At 42.1% G+C, this 24,009-nt stretch overlaps 1 protein-coding gene across 1 annotated transcript in view; it reads right to left on the bottom strand.

The window, feature by feature from the left end:
- mvp (major vault protein) overlaps positions 1-24,009 on the bottom strand; it is a 67,316-nt gene that overhangs the window by 42,725 nt on the left and 582 nt on the right. The window contains exons 2-6 of the mRNA XM_083649136.1: positions 15,696-15,870; positions 7,265-7,460; positions 4,019-4,145; positions 1,652-1,783; positions 776-870 (exon numbers count right to left, since the gene is read on the bottom strand). Of these exons, the coding sequence (XP_083505262.1) occupies positions 776-870; positions 1,652-1,783; positions 4,019-4,145; positions 7,265-7,460; positions 15,696-15,859 (714 nt within the window). The 5' untranslated portion in view covers positions 15,860-15,870. The remainder of the gene's footprint in view (positions 1-775; positions 871-1,651; positions 1,784-4,018; positions 4,146-7,264; positions 7,461-15,695; positions 15,871-24,009) is intronic.

Here is a 24,009-nt window from a genome sequence, read left to right as displayed (position 1 = left end):
GATCAATAGTCGGCTAATGAGGGTCGCTTGTCGGTCAAGAAAATGTTTCATTTTTGACATCCCTAATTCCTGCACTACTCTTCTCTTGGATATTATCTCAACATCAAGTCAATGAAGCATTTGCAGTCTCCTGAAGAGCTTGAAGACCAAACAGAGCTGCATTGACTGTTTACCAACAGGCTGTGGTGTAAGCTTGAATTATCAAACCTGGCTGCCCTGGCCTGTGATGCATTATGGGAGAATGGTGGAACAGATAGCCACTCTAAAGGCTAGATTGACTGATTGATTGATTGATTGATTGATTGATTGATTGATTGATTGATTGATTGATGTTCAAAGTTCAGAGCAAGATGAAAAAATAAGGAGTGGGGAATATTCTGTTCAGGTGAGCGGCAGCAGTAGCAGCAGGCTCCGCCCACAGCAATGTGATTTGGTTGTCTCTGCTTGAGTGAGCTTTAGACAAAGGTGTGGCTGTGTCAGTTTACAGGCCATTTAAACTGGACTTAACTGGAGTAACTACAGCAAACACTCAGGGTGGGTGCATTTTGCTGCACCCTGTGGCTTTTTATGGAACCGGTTGCAGCGGTTACACCTCGCCCCTTGTCCAGTGTTCACCTGTCACATGACCGGGAGGGGAGGGGGCGCTGTTTAAAACAGCGCACCCCTGTGTGAACTGATCCCTGATCAGTGGTGTTCACCTGTCACATGACCGGGAGGGGAGGGGGCGCTGTTTAAAACAGTGCCCCCCTGTGTGAACTGATCCCTGATCAGTCACCTTGTCAGTCAGGATGAAAGCATTCACGATGTCAATGACCTCCTCATGAGCGCCCGGGAGATACGCCCCCACCTTCCTCACAAGCCACTCCTCACCTGCAACACACACACACACACACACACACACACACACACACACACACACACACACACACACACACACACACAGAGTTTGTGTGAATAAAATGACAGCCATTGACACGAAAAAATAGCATCTTTTAGCCTGTTTTTTGGACCAAAAATTCACATTTCATTCATATAAGAAAGTGCAAGCAAGTCATTGGGGACAATCTCAAAACAGTAATATGTATATACTCAGATGTACGTATATAAGGCAAACAATGGAAACACAATAGAATAGAAATAAAATGGCACTAAATACTAAAATCGTAAAAAAAAAAGTACTAAAATAGTAGAATATAATTTCCATTCTATTGTGTACTTTATTTTGGAAGATTTTTGTTGATTTAGTATTGAACTAACATTGAAAGTGAAGGCTGTGATTACAATAGCCCTTTTATACCATCTCTAACTGGGATAATTAGTGAATCCAATTCAGAATTTGAGAAGTCCTAAACTACTACCGTAGTCTAGTGTACCAGTGACTAGAGGTGCATTTGACTTCATTTTTGATGCTGTTAATTCGATTTTTGTTGTCTTAAAACTAGCCTTAGTTTCAAGAAACTAAACCACCCTTTTTGTCTCTTTTTTTAATAAAGTCAAATCACCTTGTGATTGATATGATAAATTAGTATTTGTAGCATGTTGCAGTACTGTTTTTAAAGTTGTCCTCTTTTTAATATTCATCCAGAGAACATTGAATATGGAGATAAGTTTGAAAGTGAAGTGAGTTTTCCTATGGGTTTTGTGAGCATACCGGTGACCCTGCGGACGCCCCCACGGTCCACGCCCTCCTTGCGGGCCCTCAGCCGGATGGCCTGGTTCTCCCGGATTACCGTGGCCTTGATGGTCTCCAGCACCGCCACCTCCTTCCTGGGGATGTAGGTGCCTGTCAGGGTCAAAGGTCACACATTAGTTTTCTCATTATCTCATTTTTAAATTCGATCATCTGACAAAATTACAGCTGGAATGAAAGTAAAACTCAATGTTGATTATTTTAATTGTTCGCCAACTTAATACATTTTCTTTAGGGCCATCAAACGATAAATTTTCTTAATCCTAACCCTAACCCTATCGATTAATCTTGCGATTAACTATAGTTAATCGCATCTTTGTATCGCATGTTTAAAATGCCATTATTTTGCATTTCAAAGCATTTTTAATTAGATATTAATAATTCTTACCAGTGTGTCGTGATTGGGAATCAAATGAATGCAAATAAATGTACTTTGTGATCTTGAATTTTAGATTTATTTTCAATTCAATAGAAGTAAAGAGGAGTCCCGCACACTGTCAATTACTTGCAAAAAAAACTTTAATTAACGACGTTTCGGTCTATCGACCATCATCAGGTTAAAATACAGAAGAAGAGAACACCACAGGTCTTATAGCCTACACCTTGTTAGATGAGGCCAATCAGAGACATTGAGCTATCAGGCAAAACACTCCCCCAGACTGTGTGCAGTCAGTCAATCAGAGGGTCCAGCCCATATGCAGCACCAAACAAAGACACGGGGCAGGAACATGCAAATACATCAAATAGGCACATAAAATAAGAAATGCCATAAAAGTTAAAAAAAATAGGCTATCCCATCAATTAAGGACTAGAAAATAATTGGTAAATACAAATTAAGTGTTCTATTAATTATATGGTATGACAGGAAAATGTAGACAACTATAGTATCACAGTTGATGTGATGAGGACAACAAGGCATCCATATGAAGTTCAATAGAAGTGCAATGTAGACAGGAGGTAACAATGTCTACAAAATATATCTTGAATAGAAAATAAATGCACAATTGTAAACAGTGCAGTACACGCTCCAGAACTGATACTTCCGGCGGCGGCACTGTGGAGCAGTCGAAACCCAAAATGACACAGCCGAAGAAGGCTGTATCTGAGCTAAAAACGTTGGCACTTCCATGTGAATAATGGCTCGGTATTGGAAACTGTGTATTGATAACGTGTATATCGCGTGAAGCCATTGGAGCCGACCTCGAAGTGGTTAGAGGACCCACGCATCCGAGACTCTGAAGGAAGAATGACAGCGCTTTCAGACAGACACGGTTCTGGTTCTGGCTCCGGCTCCGTTCTGGAGTCTCAGAACCTTGGAGCTTTCTGGCGAACCAGCCCGTGTTCACACCAGTTTAATCGGAACCATAGTGGGAGGACATTATTCGGTAGTTTTTTAAGTTTATTAATTATTTGGTCTGGCGTTCGAGTGAACCCAGCCTTGGCCATCTCTTCCGCAAGTTCGGCATACGACTTGCTCTTTCTTGTACTGCTTTCTAGCTTTTCTTGAGATTCGGTAGATGCCCAAATCGCCACTAAACATTTGGTTTCCTCAGGAGACCACTGCAAATTATTTTTCTCCATGTTGTCACTGCCTTCTTCTCCTTCCTGCTCGTTTTCACAGCCTAGAATGAGACACGCCCACTGATGATGTCACGGTTCCCAAGGAAAAAACAATTTTTTTTTGGTTCCACTGAGAACCAACTTTTCAGGTTCCGAACCAATTATTTTTTCGGTCTGAACGCGCCGGCCGGTTCAAATTTGGGTTCGGGAACCGGAACCGGCACGGAGCCCTGCCGGTGTGAAAGCCCTATGAGCGATGAGTCTTGCGCTAGCTAGCTGCCTGCTAACTGGCCACTAGCTGCTCTGGTATGCTTAGCTTTTACGTGATAGCTCAAACTCGATGTACTTCGGTGATATTTTAATTCCGTTTTACACAAGGTGCAAACTACTGCTCTTGACTTGTCCACTGTGCCATTTGGGGAGTTTTTTAAAGCAAAACGAGCCATTTAGAAGTGTATTGCTGTCTTGCTCTTCCATGCCTCCACAGGCAGAAGACAGGAAACCGCTGCGAACGGCTTGACTACAAGTACGGGTGCGACGAAGGGACAAAATAGCGGCATGCGATTAACGTGATAAAAAAAAAAAAAAAATGCGTTCTGGTCGGCCCTTACTCGCATCGCGATTAACGCGTTAACGCTGACAGCCCTAATTTTCTTACAATACATTTGAACGCCCTGGTCTAAATGCTAACATCCTGGGGGAATAGACACTGTTCTGGGGGGATTTCTGCAAACACAGGTGAGTTTCCAGGCAGGGAGAGAGACGCACCCGGGCCTTCGAACAGCCACTCGTCTCCGGCTATTCTCTTCTCTCCTCCTCCCTCCTCCTCGAAGTCCAGCAGGGCCTGCAGGCGCAGAGCAGTGTCCGGGTACACGATCTGCAGAGGGGTCACGTCCTGAGAGAGAGTGGAGGGGGGTTAGACACATGGAGGAACAGCAGCAACAGAGAGAGAGCTGAGACTGATGCTGCACAGACAATATCTGTAGCATCAATATCGTCACCGATCCAGTTCCCCACTAAACCAAAGGAATATATCAGTGTCCAGATATTGATACATTAACAATATCAAAAATGTCCAGTGGAAGAAGAAATGTGTCCCACACCCAGCTTGAAAATGCAGAAGTGCTGCTGTTTGTTTATAGGCAGAGCAGGTACCTCCACAGCAGAGCAGGTACCTCCACGGCAGAGCAGGTACCTCCACGGCAGAGCAGGTACCTCCACGGCAGAGCAGGTACCTCCACGGCAGAGCAGGTACCTCCACAGCAGAGCAGGTACCTCCACAGCAGTGGGCATCTTTGCTTAAAGCTAGAGCGCGTAACTTTTACATATAAATCAATGTTTGTTACATTGAAGCCATTGCCAAACCAGTTTCCATGATGGTGATTAAGCTTATCGCTGCCACATAACTCTGGTGTATTCCACAGTAGGACCGGAGTTTTCAATCCGCTGTTGTCCGTGGGCATTCCCACCAGAGACCTCCGCCCAGCCTAGCCGGCTAATTTCCGGTTAGCCTTCTGCTAACTTGAATGGGGATAAATGATTCACTTATGCGGCTCTTCTATACTTTCCAAATGTTACTGGACCCAAAGGATGAAATGCTGAAGTGAAACGAGTCATTCCGCGGGGTCTGTGTAACGTTCACAACTACAGTATGTATCCACTATTTTACATCACTGACACAGTAGCAACTACAGTATGTATCCACTATTTCACATCACTGTCGCAGTAGCAACTACAGTATGTATCCACTATTTTACATCACTGACGCAGTAGCAACTACAGTATGTATCCACTATTTCACATCACTGACGCAGTAGCAGCTACTACAGTATGTATCCACTATTTCACATCACTGACGCAGTAGCAGCTACAGTATGTATCCACTATTTCACATCACTGTCGCAGTAGCAACTACAGTATGTATCCACTATTTTACATCACTGTCGCAGTAGCAGCTACAGTATGTATCCACTATTTCACATCACTGACGCAGTAGCAGCTACAGTATGTATCCACTATTTCACATCACTGACGCAGTAGCAGCTACAGTATGTATCCACTATTTCACATCACTGTCGCAGTAGCAACTACAGTATGTATCCACTATTTTACATCACTGTCGCAGTAGCAACTACAGTATGTATCCACTATTTCACATCACTGACGCAGTAGCAGCTACAGTATGTATCCACTATTTCACATCACTGTCGCAGTAGCAGCTACAGTATGTATCCACTATTTCACATCACTGTCGCAGTAGCAACTACAGTATGTATCCACTATTTCACATCACTGACGCAGTAGCAGCTACAGTATGTATCCACTATTTCACATCACTGTCGCAGTAGCAGCTACAGTATGTATCCACTATTTCACATCACTGACGCAGTAGTATTTTACATCACTGACACAGTAGTATTTTACATCACTGACGCAGTAGTATTTTACATCACTGACGCAGTAGTATTTTACATCACTGACGCAGTAGTATTTTACATCACTGACACAGTAGTATTTTACATCACTGACGCAGTAGTATTTTACATCACTGACACAGTAGTATTTTACATCACTGACGCAGTCGTATTTTACATCACTGACGCAGTCGTATTTTACATCACTGACGCAGTCGTATTTTACATCACTGACGCAGTCGTATTTTACATCACTGACGCAGTCGTATTTTACATCACTGACGCAGTAGTATTTTACATCACTGACGCAGTAGTATTTTACATCACTGACGCAGTAGTATTTTACATCACTGACGCAGTAGTATTTTACATCACTGACGCAGTAGTATTTTACATCACTGACGCAGTAGTATTTTACATCACTGACACAGTAGTATTTTACATCACTGACGCAGTAGTATTTTACATCACTGACACAGTAGTATTTTACATCACTGACGCAGTCGTATTTTACATCACTGACGCAGTCGTATTTTACATCACTGACGCAGTCGTATTTTACATCACTGACGCAGTCGTATTTTACATCACTGACGCAGTCGTATTTTACATCACTGACGCAGTCGTATTTTACATCACTGACGCAGTCGTATTTTACATCACTGACGCAGTCGTATTTTACATCACTGACGCAGTCGTATTTTACATCACTGACGCAGTAGTATTTTACATCACTGACACAGTAGTATTTTACATCACTGACGCAGTAGTATTTTACATCACTGACGCAGTAGTATTTTACATCACTGACGCAGTAGTATTTTACATCACTGACACAGTAGTATTTTACATCACTGACGCAGTAGTATTTTACATCACTGACACAGTAGTATTTTACATCACTGACGCAGTCGTATTTTACATCACTGACGCAGTCGTATTTTACATCACTGACGCAGTCGTATTTTACATCACTGACGCAGTCGTATTTTACATCACTGACGCAGTCGTATTTTACATCACTGACGCAGTCGTATTTTACATCACTGACGCAGTCGTATTTTACATCACTGACGCAGTAGTATTTTACATCACTGACGCAGTCGTATTTTACATCACTGACGCAGTCGTATTTTACATCACTGACGCAGTCGTATTTTACATCACTGACGCAGTAGTATTTTACATCACTGACGCAGTAGTATTTTACATCACTGACGCAGTAGTATTTTACATCACTGACGCAGTAGCGTAGCCGATGACAAATGCTGCATTCACGTGCTGCTGGGATGGTCCCATTTCCTGAGTTTGGGAAGTGGTTCTTCCTCCGTGTGTTCCTGAGCCTTTAAGTCATAATGTGTTGTATGTTATTGCTCAGAGTGTTTAAACAACACGTTGAAATGGTTTCCAGTTTTGGTGTGACAACAAAGAGCAAAGAAAACAGCCAGGGACACCAGATGACTGCAGCGCACATACTCTCACCAGAAGGGGGAGACAAAGGTTCTGCACTACAAAAGTTACACACTCCAGCTTTAAGGGAACTTTGGCAGTAGCTCTTCAGAATGTTCAGAGCGCCTCCGCGCTGTCAGAACCGACCCACCTGCTGGACCTCCTCTCCCGGGTAGAGGGGGAACGGGTCCTGCGTCAGACGGATCTCCAGGTCGGCGTGGCGAAGCTTGGCCTGACCCGATTGGTCGAAGAGGACCTGGCCCTGGTCGTCGTGGGCGACAGGGTTGGCGACCACGCAGTAGTGACGTGGAGGCACCATGATCATACGAGCCGGGGGGAACAGCACCCTGGGAAAGAAACGCCAGCGTTGAGTGGGTCACATGTTGCTGCATTTTAAACTGCAACTCTTAAGTACAAATGTTAGCGTAGCTTCACATCGGAAACTGGCCAACATAGTTGTGATGATGAGTGAAGCAAACAGATCCAGATTAGGCCGTGACTTCTTTATTTTACATTTCTGAAAACACGGTTGCAGTATGTTGATCAATTCATTCTAAAAAGGTCCTCTTTAGGTTAAATTTGCTTTTCTTTTTTCGAACACCAGCAAGTCTGACTCAGGTAAAGGTGACAGTATTTCTACTTAAGTTAAGTATTTTGGTACTCTTTCCACCATTGGACAGTGCAGTGAAACAAAATGATTGCACTGGTTATGGTTTTAGGTGTGACCTAGTCTCTCCCCACCCTCAAATATGATGTTGAATCTCTGCACTCATATGACATAAATGAGTCTGTGCCACTTCACTGCCCTGCTGCTTTTGAGGGCGGGTCTAGGAGGGGCGGGTCTAGGAGGGTCAAAAGTCAAAAAGCCAAAGTGAACGTCACTTCCTGCCTCTCAGCGTACCAGCCTCTTAACAGAATATGAAAGTGGTGAATGTGGAGACAGACGTTTGAATAGTACCACGGTACACACACATTTTGTTTGTCAATGTAAAAAATAACTTTGCATCTCAAGAAAGCCACCATTTGTGGTCAAACTGTAACTGCAATATAAGATGAGGGGAAATCCTCCGTGGTGACACAGCGCGAGCTTCCCTGTCTTGCTGGTTGCCCCTCTGTCTCTGCCTGCTCCTCTCTCTTTCCTCACCTGTTCGTACGCCCATCTTCTCTGTCCGACAGTAAACCCCGGAGAATAATATTCATGTATAGCAGTGATCCTCACTATTTTCCCCTAAGTTTCCCCTAGAAAATCTTTCAGGCCTGGAGGGATTTCGAAACGTACCCCGACCGCAACGGTGGGGGCCGTCGCTGGCGATGCTAAAGTTTTAGCTAACCTGTTCACATCTATGTTCGCAATGGCATCCAAAGTATCATCATACTATTATGGGATGCGAACAGTTGTATTATGGGATGTGCGTTTCCCAGGCAACGACACACGTTGGCACGTTTTGGAACAGCGCTGCACGCTGGCACAATACTCCTAAAAGCAAAATGCTTATTGTTTTGAATGATTTGGCACCTTCTATTACTGTCAACACCAGTATTGTTGTATTGTAACAATATGCCATAAAGCTTTATTGAAATTTTGGGGAGAGCAGGGGGAAAAAAAGAAGAAAAAAAAAGACGCCAACTAAAGCTTAACACGTTAACTGCCAGCGACGTATGCATACGTCAAAAAAAATCCAGCGCTTGACTGCCAGCGACGTATGGATACGTCAAAAAAAATCGGTTTTTTTTTTTTGACGGTGGGGCGTTGATCAATCCCTTTTACGTCTCCTATACAATTATTGGAGGTATTGAATGTGTATAATCTATTTTACCGACCCACTAAGTGTTGACAGTGCTCCCCCAGACGAGCGAAATCAAAGAAAAAGGGAGCAAGCCATTCAAGGAAATGGCGAGGCGATTTTACAGTATTATAAATGAAAAGATGGAATGTCCGCACACTGGTTGATGTTCCCAGGTTTATTTCAACCCTTTCAATAAATACATAAATACAACGTTTCGACCGTATAGGTCTTCATCAGGCAAGAAATGGATGACAAATGAAGCTGGGGTGTATATATAGGCTGTGCCAGTGTCAAATGTGATTAGGCTGTAGCCAGCTGCCAGCTCATTGGCTCTGGAAATAAAGGGAGGAGTATAATAATAATAATCAATTTGTGCACAAATAGACGAAAAAAGGTGCAAAGCATAATGATAAACAATAGCAAAATAATGACAAGAAAAAGAAATCAAAATTACAGAAAAGGTTTTAAATCAAATTCCTCGTTGAGGCCGTTAGGAGCCATTGTGCGCAACGAGAAAATCCACCAGCATTCTCTCTGCAGCAGTAGCCTATCCAGATCCCCTCCCCTGTGAGGTTTGGACACCTTTTCAATACCAACATATCTGAGCGAGCTCACATTGTGGCCTGCTGCTTTGAAATGTGCAGCTACGGGGTTGCGCTCGTCTCCGGTGCGGATATTGCTGCGGTGCTCTGATATTCTTGTGCGTAAAGCACGACTGGTTTTCCCGACATAGTTGAGGCCACACGGGCAGTGAAGCAGGTATACCACATGTGTGATTTTACAGTATTACATTCTCATGAAAATGGTTGGGGGAAAACGCTCTCGTTTTCGCGCTGATTGCTGGCGATGCGGGATTGCAAATTTACATAATACATTACAGGTGGAACACACTTTGAAACACGCAGCATAAATATGACCAGAATCGCAAAAGCTTCTCTCAACCAAAACTCCCAAGAAGCGAGCGAGTCCATGCCGACTTCCTCAAACAGCAGCCTGCAGACAGGCACAGGAGCAGCAAAAGCACTGAGACTGTGACGGCCGCTCCAGCCAAGAAGAGGGAGGAGTTGAAGCAACTCTGCCTCTCGCTCTCTCCCTCTCTCTCTCTCTCTCTCTCTCGCTCTCTCTCTCTCCCTCCCTCCCTCTCTCTCTCTCTCTCTCTCCCTCTCCCCCTCTCACTAGGATTAAACCTAGTGCGTCTCCCTCCCGAGAGGGAGGGAGAGAGAGAGAGAGGGAGGGAGAGCGAGAGGGAGGGAGAGAGAGAGAGAGAGAGAGAGAGAGGGAGGGAGAGCGAGGGGAAGGGAGAGAGAGAGAGAGAGAGAGAGAGCGAGAGGGGGAGGGAGAGAGAGAGAGAGAGAGAGCCAAAAATGAATGGTTAAAGTGACAGCTCTATCGAATTTCACAAAAAGCCGTTTATCTCTGAATATTTTTTCTAATGCTAAAACCATGCTGTATTCAACTGCTAATGCTTACATAACTACTAACTCTACAAACTAACTCTTTTAGACAGAGAAAGTACACATTCTATTAGTACTTTTGAGATATTGTATGTTCACAAACTCCAAGCAGAAAATAATCCTCGGCGCTTGTAAAATGAGCCACAATCCTCAAAAAACGGCTTGGCAGAAGCTACCTACAGCAAGAAAAAAACGGCTGGCAGTCAATGTGTTAAGTCGCGAGCCGCGCAATGAGGAACTAGGATGTATAGAGTCGTTTCCATGTTGCCAGACACTATGACAGTTTGAGTCTCCCAGTGAAAACCCCAATGACATACTTCATACTGCTGTTGGCTAGGGTAGGTAACTGGTGATTTGTGTCTTGTTTATTAGTTTGTTAGCCTGTTAGCTTGTTTTATTCTGGATTGGGCTTCTAAATGTGTTTTTCCTCGGATTTTGGCACAAGGGATAGTAACATCTTGTCCTGTGTATTAATTCATACGTTTCCATGTTGTCAGACACTATAATGACAGTTTGAGTCTCCCAGCGGCAAAACAAGCAGTTTTAGCAAACGTGGAATGACGGTGCACAAATGCCGGAGTGGGTCACTTTGGTAGTTGTTTGACGATATTGCTCGAGCTGTAAACAAGGCTATCTCAGTCAGTACTCGAACAATTTGAAAAAGTGATGTCACGATGAGTCCCTGAGACACATGCAGTGTGGAAAATAGGGTCCAGGTTGAGAAGAAAACGAAAATATCCTTTAACATAATGATCCAACCGTTCACTCAGAGCTACGAGACAATAAGAAAACTTTCTATTGGCACTAGCGCCTACACTGGTCGGTCGAGGCGCCTAGTGGGAATAGCGTGATCCTCCCACGTGCTATGTCCTGCCGATGAAGCTCCCCACTGTCAGGTGAAAAGAAGCGGCTGGCAACTGTGCATGTGTTGGAGGATGGTGCTACTCTACGCTCTCCCCAGATCGGCAGAGAGTGGAGCACGACCGGAGCAGCACGGGGAAAATCAGAAAGAAAAAGAAAACATTCTATTTGATCCTTAGCCTGTCAATGAAAACAGAAGATTGCTTTCCTCTCTTGATGTTCTATATGAATTGCTAGGCAGCAAACTAACAATGACTAGAACCTCCTTCACTGTAACCTCATCACATTTAAAAGACCTGAATTCAGCGTTTCTGCTCCATGACAGGTAACATTACAGCATCACATGGTCTGTCTGTTGGCCCAGTAGTTCATGTTCTAGTTCTGTACTAGGGCTGCCTGCAACCAATGATTATTTTCATTGTTGATTAATCTGATGATTATTTTCTCGATTACTCGGATTAGTTGTTTGATCTATCAAATGTCAGAAAATTGTGAAAAATGACGAGCAGTGTTTCCAGTAGCCCAAGATGATGACGTCAAACCTCTTGTTTTGTCCACAACCAAAAGATATTCAGTTTACTGTCATAGATAGGGGTGCACCGATCACGTTTTTTGCCACCGATCACCGATTGCCGATCGCCTATGGGAAATATCTGCCCAACCGATCATCGACCGATCACAGATTACCGATCACCGATATATAAACTCCTCAAAGAATGTTTGGAAATGTTATTTTAGGTTGATTATTTCTCCCCTTTAATAATACCAATTGGCATTTATATCGCTGGAAAGCCTTATTAGTGATAGGGCTTTTTTTTATTAAAAAAATATATATATGAAAAAATGGCCGATGGCCGATCGCATATTTGAGGTCAATATCGGCCGATACAGATTGCTTGCCGATCGCTTGCCGATCGATCGGTGCACCCCTAGTCATAGAGTAAAAAAACCAGAAAATAGAAAATCTAAAATTCGAATGAGAGAATTTTTACTTAAAAATGTTACTCAAGCCAACTAATCGATTATGAAAGTTGGCAATTAATTGTATAGTTGACAATTAATTGATTGGAGCTCAAGTCTGTATGTGTCTTCACAGACGCTTGCAGTCATGTCTTAGAGGGCATTTTTGGATGTTGTGTGAGTAGGTGTTTCCTAACCCGCGTCATGGCTTCCTTCCCACTTCAACAGAAGTCTGTTGAGAAGCATCACGTCCTTTAGTCTCCAAAACACTTGTCAACATTTCAGTTGACCCAAATAAAGTTCTCTGTCCTATCGCATTGCTTGCATTCCCCTTTGAAACCAGCCACAAGCTAAGAACAATGTTAACAAGACACATTAGACAGCAAAACAGACGTGGGGGAGGAACAAAGACTTCAAGTTAAACATGTCAAAGTGGGCGGTGGACCTTATCCCCATGACTCACGTTGGCCCTTCTGAATGTAAGGAATTAAAATGGCCGACGGTAGAAAATAGAGTTAGGCAGCTGAAATTGAGACTAACACATAAGATCCTGGGGCCAAGATATTTATAGACGAGCAGAAGTGACATCTCAGGGTCTGTGAAAAAAATAATGTATTTGAGCAGACAAATGTGAAACCTACCGGTCACGTTTCAATAAGGGTCTATGTACAAACACAATACAATGTAAATACAGCACTGTGGAGTGCCGAGGCAGAGTGCTGCTGGCGGCTCGGAGCGTCGACTAGCCGCGGTAGGGATGTCACAATATATCGTCCCACAATATATCGCGATATCAAAACGTGACAATATGTATCGTTGAGATTAAATCTCATATCGCGAGAAAAAAAAGATGAACATGGTGGCACTGATCTGCATCCGATTGCATGCTCGCTCTCCTTTTCATTGCTTGGTTTGAACAGACGAGGGACGTTACAGACACGGAGGATGAAAATGGTGAAATTACTCAAATTAAGTTGAGGATGCCCCCTCAACTTACAAATCGATCGCAAAAAAATATTGTTAAAATATCGTATCGTAATCGTGAACCCAATATCGTGTATCGTATCGTAAACTGAGTGTATCGTGACACCCCTACTTATTGGCCAAGTGTATTAACATTTATGGGCTAGAAAGGTCTGCCCAAGTTACAGGCATAGCTAGCCTGAAGATTGATTGACAGCTGTCTTGTCGTGATACGATTGGTTGAAATGGGGTAGAAATTTGATAGTACTGAAATGGCGTCAGCATACTGACTTTTGATGTGAAAAAAGACATTTCATTTGTGATTTTTTTTTGGGGGGGGGGGGGGGGGGCACGACATTATTAAATAGGTGCACTGAATAACCAAAAGAGAAAAAAGTCATTTTTCATTTCAGATCAACTTTTAAGAATTATTTTATGCTCGTTAGGGACTCTCATGGCTATTCTACTAACTAGAAGTAGGGCCACAGATATATATTGTACCATGTGGATTTAAGACCCGTTCTGAGCAAAACACCTTTTTGTATTTGGCAGCGGTAGAGTGGAACAGACTTCCAGTAGAGATCAAATCAAGTCTAGTCATGGATTTAAAACGTGAACGTGAGCAATGCTTATTATATAAACGTGAATGCGGGGAATGCTTATTTGACCAAAATGAAAGAAAGATTTAGAAATGTCTATGGGTGTAGGTATGTAGGTATGAGTCTAAGCAGGATTAGATGTACAGTATGTACAGTAGGTGTGGTAGTCATGGGACATGCCTTGCTATCTTTGTCAGCCTTGAAAGAGCACCACAATGGAAATAAGCATGTATTATACATTGTTGTTGTACCTAGCTGCATCGTGACTTGATGTTGTTGTCCTGTTATGTGTGCTTTCTTCTAACTATTGTAGCTGTGTTGTGACTTCCTGTTGTCCTGTTATACGTTTTATATTTTTGCAGCATCTATTTTTGCCGTTTGTGATCTGATGTTGTTCTCATGTTGTGTTTTTATGCTGCTGACCGTGTCTTGGCTAGGTCTCACTTGCAAAAGAGGTTTTAATCTCAATGCGTCTATAGTTAAATAAAGGTTGTATAAGTCATCTTTTAAATTCATTGTGTTATCCTCAATATTTTTAAATGAATATGTATAGCACAGTATGACATTTTACATATACTGTATACATGGACTTGTTTTTGACATGTCAAAGAAAAGAAAGTACAGACCTAGCACTAGCCTTGCCTCCGGGTACCTCGTGAGGTGCCGGCTCTCCCCGGGCGCGGGGGCACGCCATGCAGTCAACAATGGCACCCAACCAGCAGGGGGCGCTCAGAGTTGAGCGGTTGAATGTCATTATTGGCTGCACGCTGTGCTCCCGCGGCCGTGCGGCACCGGCGCCTCGGAGGTACAGAGGCAAAGCAATTTAGTCTCGTCTTTGTTTAAGGCGTGGCCGAAGGCCGAGCCGTCTACAACAGGCTGGGGGATTGGCCGTAGCTAGGGATAGGAAGGTGGTAGAGAGTCGCGATTGGAGGGGTGGGCAGGGGGAGTGGCCATAGCTAGGGATAGGAGGGTGGTACAGAGCCGTGTAGATAGAAGTAGTCCAGGCATTTTACGCAAATATGTGGGTCAACCTCACACTAATTGCAACAAAACCAAACTCAACTGATTTTGTATCCTCAATATGTCCTCAATGAAGGAAAAAAAGTGTTAAGGAAATGTATGAAGGGAAAGTTTTGAAAATGACCCAAATATGATGGTAGCCTATGGAAGCCTATGGAAGCCTATGGAAGCCTTTTTTTTTTTTTTTTTTTTATGTGCCATAAATCTCATCATTTATATCCTGTCTGTGTTTTTTGCTTCAAGGAGAAAAAAAATAAATAAATAAATAAATAAAAAATAAATGTTAAAAAATAAATAAAAAAACGTTTTTGGTAGCATCATATAGGTAATTTTCAAAATTTTCCCTTCATACATTTCCTTAACACTTTTTTTCCTTCATTGAGGACATATTGAGGATACAAAATCAGTTGAGTTTGGTTTTGTTGCAATTAGTGTGAGGTCAAGTGACATTTTTACTGGACTAAAGAGTCTCCATCTCCATTCACTCCAATGGACCAGTTTTTTACTCTCAAGAGGTCCAGGAAGTAAGGTCCTGGATTAAGCAGCACTGTCGAGTTGCAGCAAAATAGACAGTTTTGTGTTGTACTCTGAAAGGGTTTTTCATCCCCTTGAATCAAATTGTACATTATCAGCTTTATTTTAGCATGCAAAAGTAGCGCGAGACCCATTCCTGGCTGTTCATTGGCTAATGAGTCTCGCATTTTGGTCCTCCGCTGACGCCACTCTCTCTCTAGAGGACAGTAGGGTGGTAGAGAGTCGGGGTGGGTAAGGGGAGTGGCTATGGGGAAGTGGGTAGTGGGAGCGGGCGTGGTGCCATAGAGCTAAATGTCCAGACCACTGCGCCATGGGCTTAAAAGGTGTGCGCTTGTTTTATTGGACCTGCCCACAGAGGAGAACACATCAGTGTGAGACTTCGTCTCTATTGAACATCCTCTGACCTCTCGTTGTCCTGGCGGATGTAGGTGAGCGGGCCGATCTCCACGCGGGCGATGTTGGTGTTCTGGTCCAGCACGTGGATGTAGTGGTGCGGCGGGATGCGGATGATCGACGCGTCCATCATGGCCTCGAACTCCGGCCCACGGTTTGCTCCCTTCTTAGACATGATTCAGCAGTCTGAAAGACAGAGACATCATTCAGCAGTCTGAAAGATAGAGACATGATTCAGCAGAATGAAAGACAGAGACATGATTCAGCAGAATGAAAGACAGAGACATCATTCAGCAGTCTGAAAGATAGAGACATGATTCAGCAGAATGAAAGACAGAGACATGATTCAGCAGAATGAAAGACAGAGACATCATTCAGCAGTCTGAAAGATAGAGACATGATTCAGCAGTCTGAAAGACAGAGACATCATTCAGCAGTCTGAAAGATAGAGACATGATTCAGCAGTCTGAAAGACAGAGACATGATTCAGCAGTCTGAAAGACAGAGACATGATTCAGCAGAATTAAAGACAGAGACATGATTCAGCAGTCTGAAAGATAGAGACATGATTCAGCAGAATGAAAGATAGAGACATGATTCAGCAGAATGAAAGATAGAGACATGATTCAGCAGAATGAAAGATAGAGACATGATTCAGCAGAATGAAAGATAGGGGTGACATGGCAAAAATATCATATCACGATTTTCTTCAGGCAGGATCACGATCTTATCACGATTCTTTTTCATCTTGGTTTTTAAGACTATTTTGCAAGTTACTGAACAACATTTCCCTGAATTTAGCTGGTAGCAAGCAGTGGAGGACTGCACTGCACTGACGATAGTCCAACTAGGACTGAAACGTTTGCTGCCAATTTGTGCCGATCCTACAATAAAATGGATCTGATTTCTTAAGACTTTGTCTTGTCTATAGTTCTGTGTGCGAGTCCTCCACTGCTTGTTACTGTATCTTATCTGACTGCCGCACCAGAAGCAAGAATCACTAGGACCGATGTCAAGCGCGCAGCTCTCTTCATGCTCAGTAACCTGAATTTAGCTGGAAAAGGAAATCTGATCTTAATGGTGAACCGTTTCAGGAGCGGTATACAGCGGTGATGTCACTGTGATGTCATGGTGAGATTATCTCAAGAAGAAAAGTGTCTTTTCACTGGACTTTAGTGCTGAAGGATCATTCACCAGACAAACAGACACTCCCTGCAGGAACGCACACACTAACACACCTACTGAGTCAACAAATCTGAGCTTCACACACTCGGCAGTTCACAGACACACATAGCAAAGTCTATGATAAATTGACTGATCAGTCTGTCAAGAGTATCAGTCAATCTCTCGCACACCTTTATGTCTTTATGTAAACCATCTGAGTGTCAAATGAAACCAACTATTTAACCAAGTATAAAACAAATGATGAGCGGCTGGAGGAGGAGGAAGAGGAAGAGGAAATACTCAAAAAAGCTACAAAGAGTTGCACGTGGGTGATCACAGGACAATTTGAACCAAAACTTATATTGAGGTTGTTGTTTTTATCTCCACAGGGATAAGCTGGTCTGTGAAGGTTAACTCTAAGACAGTAGTAATCAAATGAGTATATATATATATCACGGTAAAAAAAAACAGTTAAGACCCCGTTGATAACTGGGACTATCATCTTTAATCATTGATGTTTTATTTTTAATAAATATTGTCTTCATGTTGCTGCCTGAGTTAAGAGTGGATGCAGACCAGTAGCATTTTTCTTTCATTATTTGAATTTGATATTTGTGCTAAAACGATCTTTACAGTTTCTATAAGCTAAACCAGTATTTCGTAATTTGTGTAAATCATAAATTGGTGTTATTGTTTTTACAATAAGTGGTGTTGTCAGTACAGGAAGGAAGCAATCTGGGTTTATGTGAAATGTGGTCTTAAGGAACATTTCAGTTTTTTTTTTACAACCTGGACCTTATTTCCAGCTTTAAATATGATTTTTAAATCACCCTGATAACTTTGGTTTGATAAACAAGCGCGGAAACATTCATCTGTTTTGACATGTAAGCTGAAAACGAGGAATTTGGGGTATGTGAAATGCTTGTATTTACATCCTGTATATAGCTTATTTTCTGACACTGAACGGCTCATAACCTTATTTCAGATTTCAAAATAAAAGTTTTTAATGGCTTCTGTGTGCATAAGACTTGTCTAGAACGGCTTTTATTGCGGGGGTAAAACCGACCGGAAGTCATATCGTTGTTGTTGGATAGCGGAAGCAGCAAATGTTAGGTAGTGAAAGTTAAGTTGCAACTCAGCGACGGGGATAGCCGGATAGGACAAGCTACAAAACATCGTCCACAATCATCTAAAGCAGGGGTTCCCAAACTTTCGGCAAAATATCCAAAAGCAGATCTCCAACATTTTCTCCCCCCCCTTACTCATCAGAAGTATTTGCATGCATAATACATTTGAGACAAAATGTGATTAGCAACAGGAAATCAATCCACAAGCTATGAATGCTAGGCTGTGAAAAATGCTACCTTATCTGTAAAGGGGAGACTCATGGATACCCCTAAATTGAGCTGAGACTCTAGAGCCATATGAAATCAGTTTTATTTTTTTACACATTGCATTTTTGCCCCAATTCCATTTTTTCAGTTTTAATTTGTCTGAATTCTGTGTTTTGCTTTTTACGCTCATTTTACCATCAGAAATAGTGTCTAATAAGTGGGGATGAATAAATGTCCACTATTTAATAAGATAAGATTGTCTCTTATTGTCAGAAAACAAGCTATATTAATAAGAAAACAAGCATTTCACATGCCCCCGTTTTCAGGTCGCAGTTCAAAACAAATTATCGTTCAGCGCATGGGAATCAAACCGGACTCACCAGGTTGTAAAAAAACAGAATTGTCCTTTAATTTTGACAAACACTGGCCTCCAGCAATAGCACTGGTGTGAGAAAGAGCCTGATCATCTCCACCATGGCCTTATAGGTGTGATCATCTCCACTAGGGGTGGGGGAAAAAATCGATTCACTTAAGTATCGCGATTTTTAATGTCACGATTTTTTGAATCGATCTTTTATTCCAGAATCGATAATCGCAAAAAAAAAAAAAAAAAAAAAAAAATTGGGTGCCTGCAGTCAGGCCACTCACTGAACAGCAGGCCAGGCGCCACCTACTGGTTTACTAGTGGTTTTATTTAGGGATGCACGATATGGATTTTTAGAGCCGATACGATAACCGATAAATATATTCTTCTTGGCCGATAACCGATACGATATAACCGATAATTATTATAATAAAAAAATATATATATTTTTTTTTGTTTTTGTTTTTAACCTGTATTTTATGCACACCTGGGGTTAAAAAAGGGTTAGGGTAGATGTATGGATGTAGTGAGCATAGCTCTGACCTAACCAAATCTAACTGACATCACTGTGAACGCAAAACAAAGAAAACTTCTGATATAATATGATTGTTTTAATAAAGTGTATCACTCAATTATAGTCAATACAAAAATAAAGGCTTTTATAGAACGGAAAGCCAAGCTGCTTAGTCTGCAGATAAAACACAATGACAAGGCATAGTAATTTAGACTCTTATTGTCATACTGATCTGTTAAAATTTTGCATGGGTTCCAGTTCTCAGTGAATTGTAGCCTGGGCCCAATGAATGAATAAACCATCTGTGTGGTTTCACTTTTTACTGAAAAATGCTGCCACCAGATTAAAGAAAATAACCCTATCTTGACTGACTGATGCTTTTTATGTAGCCTAATGTGCGCGACTGCGCCTTTGTTTTCATTATTGGCTGTTAGATGGCTCTGTCCAGCACTATGGTCCAGCAGCTAACGCTAACTAGCGAGTGGTTGCGAGTTAAATACACAATCCCTGGATGTTTCATTTCGGGTAAAGGGGTTTCCATTAGTTTCTATAAGTTTACGCAAGCTCTGTGTATTAAGTGCTTTTGCGGGGCTGTTTGATCACAAGCCAGACTGTAAATGTCACAAGCATTTTGTCTGCCAAGCGGACGAGCCTGCAGGGTAGGCCGCACGACGAGCTAATGCTAACTCGCTAACAATAACAACAAACATATCCGCTGCATCATCGCCAGCTTTGGTTTAACGTAATGCCAGCTTAGAGGTTTCCCCTCCTCTCGGAAACCTGTGTGGGACATGGATTGCAAATTACAGTAGCTTGATCATTCTGAAACTGAAAAACAGCAACACACTACACACTGGCAGCAGCCATGTTTGCGTCGCAGCTGTGATGTCACGAATGTGCGACAACAAAAGCTCCGCTTCCGAGGCAAAAAATAAAGCAGGATTATTATCGGATAATTTATCGGAAAAAGGCCATTATCGGAATAATAAATAATAACGCAAATGGCCATATTGGCCGATAATTTATCGGGCCGATAATTATCGTGCATCCCTAGTTTTATTACTTTATTAGTTAGTCTGAAGTAATAATTACACTTCAGGGTTAAAGTGGGTGCATCTCATTGTAAAATTGGACTTGGCCCAAATTGGGCTTCAAATGGACAAATTTCACACGCGTCGGCCCATATCGGCCTGGCCTGCTTGGTATCTAATGCCCGGCCTTAATTATGATCCCAGTCCGCCCCTGTTTTTAACTATATCGCCCAGCCCTACTCATGATATAATATACAGTCTCTAGTGTATGATTCAACTTTTCCCATGTTCTAATCTAGTGTAAAAAAGCAAACAAACTGAAAAAAGAAAAGAAAAAAATAAACAAAAATCGCAATAAATCGTAATATCGAATCGCAATAATCGTAGAATCGCAATACTTAAGAATCGCAATATATATCGAATCGGCACCCAAGTATCGTGATAGTATCGAATCGGGAGATAAGTGAATCGCCACAGCCCTAATCTCCACCATGGCCTTATAGGTCTGATCATCTCCACCATGGCCTTATAGGTCTGATCATCTCCACCATGGCTTTATAGGTTTGATCATCTCAACCATGGCTTTATAGGTTTGATCATCTCAACCATGGCTTTATAGGTTTGATCATCTCAACCATGGCTTTATAGTTTTGATCATCTTCACCATGGCTTTATAGGTTTGATCATCTCAACCATGGCCTTATAGGTCTGATCATCTCCACCATGGCTTTATAGGTTTGATCATCTCAACCATGGCTTTATAGGTTTGATCATCTCAACCATGGCTTTATAGGTTTGATCATCTTCACCATGGCCTTTATAGGTTTGATAATCTCCACCATGGCTTTATAGGTTTGATCATCTCAACCATGGCCTTTATAGGTTTGATCATCTTCACCATGGCCTTTATAGGTTTGATCATCTCCACCATGGCCTTTATAGGTTTGATCATCTCCACCATGGCTTTATAGTTTTGATCATCTCAACCATGGCTTTATAGGTTTGATCATCTCAACCATGGCTTTATAGGTTTGATCATCTTCACCATGGCTTTATAGGTTTGATCATCTCCACCATGGCTTTATAGGTTTGATCATCTCAACCATGGCTTTATAGGTTTGATCATCTCAACCACAGCGTTATACATTTGCGGTAATTCAAACAAAGGTGTCACAGTTCATCTGCAAATTATTTGCAGCAAATGTATTTGTTGATGTTGAAAAGTGGTTTGTGCGGCATTGCAGCAGCTCTTTGCAGCGTCCTACTTTATGGCAGCCCAGAGAGGGGGTGGTGGGTATGTGGTAAACCAACCAACTGTCACCACACCAAAATCATCTTTCATTCATCCAGTAGCATATTTCAGAAAATTCACCTCACTACATCAGCAGTATTGTGGCCCCCAGAACACACGTTGTTAGATGTCATCATTCCTACTATGATGTCATAGATCACTGATGATGTCACAGACGGTGATGATGTCATGATTCATGAATCATATCTCTGATGGCCTTACTGATGATGTCACTACGCAGTGTGATGTCATAGTCGGGACCTATAAGGTTGTGCTCTGCAAGTCCTCTGCAGTTGTTCATAGACTAACCTCACGGCAACCTTCTGCAACAGTTCCCCATCTTCGAACCTTGCAGACTCAGCTATCAAGTGCTTCAGCGTTCCTAGTTATCGAGACTTCGGTTAACAAGTGTGTCTTGGACATTAAGTATCCGCACGTAAATCCACCAGTCTCACAGCAACCCTAACACGTTGAGAGAAGCACTGGATTAGGGAACTGGAAGATCCTCTCAAGTACATCAATACAAAGAGGTTTAGGAGAACAGGGCCCAATGTGAACAGACATTCAAGACAAAAGCAGGGCCAGTAGAGAGGAAGGGAGAATGTATAGTCAAATATAGGAAAATGTCTTCTGTAGGATATGTAAAAAAGGGAGGAACCTTCAGTGTCCACTGAACATGATCACACCATGGACATACAGTATATTGTCCATTTGCACATTGTGTGTGTTATTATTTATAATATATATATATATATATATATATATATATATATATATATATATATATAACACACAAAGGTTGTGTAATGATAGGTGTATATTTGGGTATTTTATTTTTATTTTAACAGTGTATCTGTGTTTACTGCTGCTGTAACAAAGAAATAAAAGTAGTAAGTACCACTGCCTACCTACCTACCTACAAAACAGTGTTGTTAAGACAAAGTAGCCTCCCAGCGAGCATTTTTCGGTTGAAAAGACGTTTAAAAAACGTTTAGGGTCAACGTTGAAAAAACGTGCAAGGAAGGTTTGAAAGTTTTTTCACCCACTATTTGCAGACGTTTACTGAACGTTCAGATTTAGACTATATTTCACCAGGATCTTAAATTAAAAAGCAGCAGCGCACACGGGATTCGAACCCCGCTTTCCCACATTCAAGCCAGTCCGCTCTATGCGCTGAGCTATACATTTTCTTATACTCTTTAGAGAGCTGGGCACATATATACTCTATCTCGCACACAACTTGTAGACTACATGATTGTCGACGATTGGGAGGACAAGTTATTTTATGTGATGTGTACGAGACTATTATATTAATGTAACAGACTAAAATTATGTTGTGTGTGTGTGTTGTCTATAGGCTGTAGCCTATGGCTTCAGAGGTTAACTTCATTTAACACCAGAGACTGAGGAGGTACACAGAGCCTCGTATACAGTCTGTTACAATAACATAGCATGCCCAGAGCATCTCGTTCCGCACTTGGTGCAGACCGGTGCAGACTTGCTTTGGTCTAGTCTAGTCAGTCACGGTTAGTATAGCTAGCAAGTAAGTACTTGCGCATGCGCGTTGCTGCAGGAACTGAATTCATTATTTTATAGTATTGCGCTAAACTATTAACCATAGTTGTGTCCTGGAAGCTTTTTGCTGGCACCACATAGCCTATATAGTCCCATATTTATGATATTTCATGTGACATAAAATGCGTTGAAATGTAGTTTTCGTATAGACCAGATTTCAACTCTCAGTTACACAATAAAATGGACAAATGCCAATTCACACACTATCAATATTGCCTCTATTCCAAGCTACAACAAATGTTTTAACAATATGATGAACCAAATTGTGTTTTTTTACACGTTGACGTTGTAACCGCATTTTAGCCGGTTGAAAAGAGCGTGAAATTAGGTCTTAGACGTTCAAACCCAATATCACCCAGATTTCAACTAAAAATCAACGTTGAAAAAACGTTTTGTGCTCGCTGGGCTACGTCACCTGCAGCCTCTGTATGGGAACCGGTATCTGACTGGAAACAATCTCAATGGACCTATTTCCCAGCAACCCTTTTGTAGCTGTACACTGATGCCATTAAGTATGCTTCCATTCTGTTTAGGTGTTCCAGTGCCAGGTGCCCTCATTAATGCTAATGGTTACGCCTGCGCTATTTCCTGCTTTGCCACCTAAAAAGGTTGCTGTGAAATGAGCCTACCTTTTGAGGTGGTAAAGCAGGAAATAACGCAGGTGTAATCATTTTCATTGGCATTAATGAGGGCACCTGGCACTGGAACACCTAAGAGGAATGGAACCATACTTAATGGTTTTGGTTACAGCTGCTTTACTGAAATGGGTCCATAGAGTCCAGCAGCCCCTGTAATAAACTACTGTAAAACAATACACACTGCATGTTGCGTCTCTGGCGTCAAATCCTTACCTGCATTTAGCCAAATTGAAAATAAATCTAGATTATGTTTAGACAATACTTCTTCTTTACAGGGGGGGGGAATCGAATGCAGGGCGTAGTCACTGAAGCAAATGTTTCAGTCGTGTTGCTTGCTACTAGCCCTGTTCTCCGTAAGCAGAGACGTCACAGCAGAACTCCATTAAGAATCCTGGCTGTTTGTTGTTGCCTATG

This window comes from Poromitra crassiceps (genome assembly GCF_964638095.1).
Source record: "Poromitra crassiceps genome assembly, chromosome: 13".
NCBI classification, from domain to species: domain Eukaryota; kingdom Metazoa; phylum Chordata; class Actinopteri; order Beryciformes; family Melamphaidae; genus Poromitra; species Poromitra crassiceps.
Note: the sequence above shows the minus strand (reverse complement) of the source record. Positions and strands in the feature narration are given on the sequence as shown.